The 6,016-nt window shown below is 45.5% G+C and overlaps 1 protein-coding gene across 1 annotated transcript; it reads left to right on the forward strand.

Moving 5' to 3' along the window:
* Positions 1-1,662: 1,662 nt before the first annotated feature.
* On the forward strand, positions 1,663-4,922 carry LOC119294365 (the record flags this gene model as incomplete). Its single annotated transcript, XM_037572564.1, has 4 exons — positions 1,663-2,698; positions 2,810-3,372; positions 3,498-4,224; positions 4,351-4,922. Coding segments are annotated over exons 1-4 (2,898 nt in total), but the record flags the coding sequence as incomplete, so codon positions are not given.
* Between the last annotated feature and the right edge of the window lie 1,094 nt (positions 4,923-6,016).

The following is a 6,016-nucleotide window of genomic DNA, read 5'->3' on the forward strand; positions in this document are numbered from 1 at the left end:
ATCATGCATGGCAAAGTATTGGTGGGGCAGCTCGATCAACAAGCGTTCCCTCCATTGGCTCTCTTGGGACAAGCTTGAGGTGCCGAAAGCGAAGGGCGGCATGGGTTTCCGCAACATGCAGTCATTCAACTTAGCGATGCTTGGGAAACACGGATGGCGCCTTCTCACAAGACCGAACTCCTTGTGTGCCAGGGTACTGAAGGGCAAATATTACCCTCACACAGATTTTCTCAATGCGATAGTTTCGGCCAGAGCTTCGGCAACTTGGAAGGCAATTGTAGCAGGGCGAGATGCACTACAGGTTGGCCTTATTCGCCGAGTACAAGATGGCTCAACCATTTCAACATGGACAGATAGTTGGATTCCGAACACGACCACGCTGAAACCCACGGGGCGTCTCGGCACTGCACCGCTCACCAGGGTCTCAGATCTTATCGATGAGTATACGGGGAATTGGAATGAACAAATTGTCCGTCAGAACTTCTTGCACCCGGATGCGGTAGCCATTCTAAATATACCACTTAATCCGGCGGGTGGCGAAGATACTTTGGCTTGGGCTTTGGAGAAGTCGGGCATCTACACTGTAAAATCAACGTATCGATCTCTTGTGACTCGCAACGAGCTTGGATCTTTAGAGGAAGGGACGATTACAGAAACTTCATCAGCTAATAAACATTTGTGGACTGCTCTATGGCGACTACAAGTCGTTTCCAAAGTTTGAGTATTTTGGTGGAGAGTCCTCCGAGGGATACTCCCTGACTCGACTACCTTGCGTTACCGTCATATAAAGCATGTGGGTTTGTGTGACATTTGCAAAGCGATGGATGAAGACATGCAACATGCACTGATCCATTGCACTCATGCAAAGGCTTTCTGGGATGCGGCAAGGGACATATTTCAGCTATATCTTCCACGCTTGCACCAAGACACGTGTGCACGTGACATATTACTTGATCCTATGTTTATTGATGAGGAAAGATGCAAGATTATCACTATAATGCACAACATTTGGTCATCACAGAACTGTTGGACTCATGATCGCGATGGTTACACTGGTAGAAAAAGAGGCTTCCGTCCAGCCCCATTAGTCGCGAAACTGTAGGAACCGCGACTAATGAAGTCTTTAGTCGCGGTTCGGCAGACGAACCGCGACCAAAGGCCTGGGCCCAGGGCGCTCGGTGGCCAGCTGGTGCACGTGAGGGGCTTTAGTCGCGGTTGGCCAGGCCAACCGCGACTAAAGGTGCGCAAAGGCCTTTAGTCGCGGTTGGCCAGGCCAACCGCGACTAAAGCTCCTCCCCTATATATACCAGTTCAGCACGCTCACTTAGCCATTTGGTGCCACTTCTCTTCACAAGCTTCACAAGGGGGTGTAGGTTTGCTTTTGGTTCCTCTTATGCACACAAGGTGTTTGATGAAATGCCCTAAGAGGGTGAAACAAACATGATATGAAGTGTTGGAGCCACACTTGAGGTTCCTCATTTATTTTTTCCTCCTCGATCGCGGTTAGCAACCTGAACCTTTCATGCATGTGTGTCATTGATAAAATATGCATGTGTGCAGTTCATTGTTTAATTTATATTGTTTGTAGCTAGTTAGTTTAACAAATGCATGATGGTTAATTATATATTTTATATTATAATAATGCAGATGAATCGGCAATGGATGTACGGTAACCGACTCTCCGGCGAGTTCACTACGGGTTTGAAAGATTTCCTTGTAGTGGCTAATGCGAACAAGCAGGGGGGTTTTGTTATCTGTCCATGTGTTATCTGTAAGAATCAGAAGGGTTACTCTTCCTCAAGAGATGTTCACATGCATCTGCTTCGGCACGGTTTCATGCCAAGCTATAATTGTTGGACCAAGCATGGAGAAAGAGGGGTTATAATGGAAGAAGATGAAGAAGGGGATGATTTCATCGATGAAAGCTATCTTGCTCATTTCGGTGATACTTTCATGGAGGATGCTGAAGGTGAAGGGGAAGGTGAAGAAGAGGCACGTGATGATCCCGTTGATGATCTTGGTCGGACCATTGCTGATGCACGGAGACGCTGCGAAACTGAAAAGGAGAGGGAGAATTTGGATCGCATGTTTGAGGATCACAGAAAGGCGCTGTACCCCGGATGCGATGATGGTCTGAAAAAGCTGGGCTGCACACTGGATTTGCTGAAATGGAAGGCAGAGGCAGGTGTAGCTGACTCGGCATTTGAAAACTTGCTGAAAATGTTGAAGAATATGTTTCCAAAGGATAACGAGTTGCCCGCCAGTACGTACGAAGCAAAGAAGGTTGTCTGCCCTCTAGGTTTAGAGGTTCTGAAGATACATGCATGCATCAACGACTGCATCCTCTACCGCGGTGAATACGAGAATTTGAATGAATGCCCGGTATGCACTGCATTGCGTTATAAGATCAGAGGCGATGACCCTGGTGACGATGTTGAGGGCCAGAAACCCAGGAAGAGGGTTCCCGCCAAGGTGATGTGGTATGCTCCTATAATACCACGGTTGAAACGTCTGTTCAGGAATAAAGAGCATGCCAAGTTGTTGCGATGGCACAAAGAGGACCGTAAGTCGGACGGGGAGTTGAGACACACCGCAGATGGAACGCAATGGAGAAAGATCGACAGATGGTTCAAAGATTTTGCAGCTGACGCAAGGAACATAAGATTTGCTCTAAGTACGGATGGCATGAATCCTTTTGGCGAGCAGAGCTCCAGCCATAGCACCTGGCCCGTGACTCTATGCATCTACAACCTTCCTCCTTGGTTGTGCATGAAGCGGAAGTTCATTATGATGCCAGTGCTCATCCAAGGTCCGAAGCAACCCGGCAACGACATCGATGTGTACCTAAGGCCATTAGTTGATGAACTTTTACAGCTGTGGGGTGGTGTCCGTGTGTGGGATGAGCACAAACAAGAGGAATTTGACCTACGAGCGTTGCTTTTCGTAACCATCAACGATTGGCCTGCTCTTAGTAACCTTTCGGGACTGTCAAATAAGGGATACAATGCATGCACGCACTGCTTACATGAGACTGAAAGTGTACATTTGCCAAATTATAAGAAGAACGTGTACCTTGGGCATCGTCGATTTCTTCCGAAAATTCATCCAGTAAGAAAGAAAGGCAAGCATTACAACGGCAAGGCAGATCACCGGCCGAAGCCTGCGGAACGCACTGGTGCTGAGGTATTTGATATGGTCAAGGATTTGAAAGTCATCTTTGGAAAGGGTCCTGGCGGACAATCAGTTCCGAAGGGAGCTGACGGGCACGCAGCCATGTGGAAGAAGAAATCTATATTCTGGGAGCTAGAATATTGGAAAGTCCTAGATGTCCGCTCTGCAATCGACGTGATGCACGTTACGAAGAATATTTGCGTGAACCTCCTAAGCTTCTTGGGCGTGTATGGGAAGACAAATGATACAAAGGAAGCACGGCAGGACCAGCAACGTTTGAAAGACCCTGATGACCGGCATCCGGAATGGTTTCAAGGTCGTGCCAGCTCGCTCTGACCAAAGAAGAGAAGGTCATCTTTTTTGAATGCCTGAGCAGTATGAAGGTCCCGTCTGGATTCTCGTCCAATATAAAGGGAATAATAAACATGGCGGAGAAAAAGTTCCAAAACCTGAAGTCTCACGACTGCCACGTGATTATGACGCAATTGCTTCCGATTGCTTTGAGGGGGCTCCTGCCGGAAAATGTTCGAGTAGCCATTGTGAAGCTATGTGCATTCCTCAATGCAATCTCTCAGAAGGTAATCAATCCAGAAGTTCTACCACGGTTACAGAACGATGTGATCCAATGCCTTGTCAGTTTCGAGTTGGTGTTCCCGCCATCCTTCTTCAATATTATGACGCACCTCCTGGTTCACCTAGTCGAAGAGATTTTCGTTCTCGGTCCTGTATTTCTACACAATATGTTCCCCTTCGAGAGGTTCATGGGAGTATTAAAGAAATATGTTCTTAACCGTGCTAGGCCAGAAGGAAGCATCGCCAAGGGCTATGGAAATGAGGAGGTAATTGCGTTTTGTGTTGACTTTGTTCCTGACCTTAAGCCGATTGGTCTTCCTCGATCGCGGCACGAGGGGAGACTAAGTGGAAAAGGCACGATCGGAAGGAAATCAACGATATGTATGGACGGCCATTCTCTGACTGAAGCACACCACACTGTACTGACCAATTCGAGCTTGGTGGCTCCGTACTTTGAGAAACACAAGAATATTTTACGCTCGGACAACCCGGGGAAGCCTGAATCCTGGATTAGGAAGGCCCACATGGAGACTTTCGGCAGTTGGTTGAGAAAACATTTAATGAATAACAATGATGTTGTAGATCAGCTGTACATGTTGGCCAAGACACCATCTTCGACTATAACGACTTTCCAAGGGTACGAGATAAATGGGAATACATTTTACACGATCGCCCAAGATAAAAAGAGCACCAACCAAAACAGTGGTGTCCGCTTTGATGCAGCAACCGAGAATGGGCAAAAGGTCACATATTATGGTTACATAGAGGAGATATGGGAACTTGACTATGGACCCTCCTTTAAGGTCCCTTTGTTCCGGTGCAAATGGTTCAAGCTAACAGGAGGTGGGGTAAAGGTGGACCAGCAATACGGAATGACAATGGTGGATTTCAACAATCTTGGTTACCTTGACGAACCATTCGTCCTAGCGAAAGATGTCGCTCAGGTTTTCTATGTGAAGGACATGAGTAGCAAACCGAGGAAACGGAAAGATAAGAAAACGATCAGTACATCATGCGATGATCCAAAGCGCCACATTGTTCTTTCAGGGAAAAGAAACATCGTGGGAGTGGAGGACAAGACAGATATGTCAAAAGATTATAATATGTTTGCTGAAATTCCGCCCTTCAAAGTGAACACCGACCCAAGCATTAAGTTAAATGATGAGGATGCTCCATGGATACGGCACAATCGTAAGCAAGCAGGGACACAAGGGAAGAAATGATGTGTAATAATTTATTGTACCAAACTTTGTTGAATGGATCATGTGAATTATATTACCCGTGATGTAGTACATGACGCTCTGCAGAGTCCGGCCGTACCACCATAGCCGACGACCGGCCTCTGGTATATTATTTTGAATTGAATTAGTTTTATTTTTCTGAATTTTTTGATATATTATTTGTTTTTTTAACATTTTGAATTGAATTAGTTTTATTTTTCTGAATTTTTTGATATATTATTTGTATTTTTAACATTTTGAATTGAATTAGTTTTATTTTTCTTAATTTTTTGATATATTATTTGTATTTTTAGAATTTTGAATTGAATTAGTTTTATTTTTCTGAATTTTTTGATATATTATTTGTATTTTTAGAATTTTGAATTGAATTAGTTTTATTTTTCTGAATTTTTTGATATATTATTTGTATTTTTAACATTTTGAATTGAATTAGTTTTTTTTTCTGAATTTTTTGATATATTATTTGTATTTTTAGAATTTTGAATTGAATTAGTTTTATTTTTCTGAATTTTTTGATATATTATTTGTATTTTTAGAATTTTGAATTGAATTAGTTTTATTTTTCTGAATTTTTTGATATATTATTTGTATTTTTAACATTTTGAAAAAGAAAAAGTATTTGGAAAATACTTTTAGTCGCGGTTGGCCTGACCAGCCGCGACTAAAAGTGGTTGCGCGCGGGAACGAAAAAGTCCTTTAGTCGCGGGTCGCCTCCCCAACCGCGACTAAAGGTTATCCTTTAGTCGCGGGTCGCCTCCCCAACCGCGACTAAAGGTTACCCTTTAGTCGCGGGTCGCCTCCCCGACCGCGACTAAAGGCCCTTTAGTCGCGGGTCGCCTCCCCCACCGCGACTAAAGGGGGGGGGGCTATAAATACGTGCGCCCGACCCGTCGCCTCCATTTCTCCGCTCGTTCTCTGCCGCGCCGAAGGCCTGCCGCGCCCTCGCCCTCGACGCCGCCCGCCGTCGACGCCGCCCGCCGTCGCCCGCGCCCTCGACGCCGCCCGCCGTCGCCCGCCGCCTCCTCTCGCCC

The sequence above is a fragment of the Triticum dicoccoides genome, chromosome 4B (assembly GCF_002162155.2).
Source record: "Triticum dicoccoides isolate Atlit2015 ecotype Zavitan chromosome 4B, WEW_v2.0, whole genome shotgun sequence".
In the NCBI taxonomy this organism is placed as follows: Eukaryota; Viridiplantae; Streptophyta; class Magnoliopsida; order Poales; family Poaceae; genus Triticum; species Triticum dicoccoides.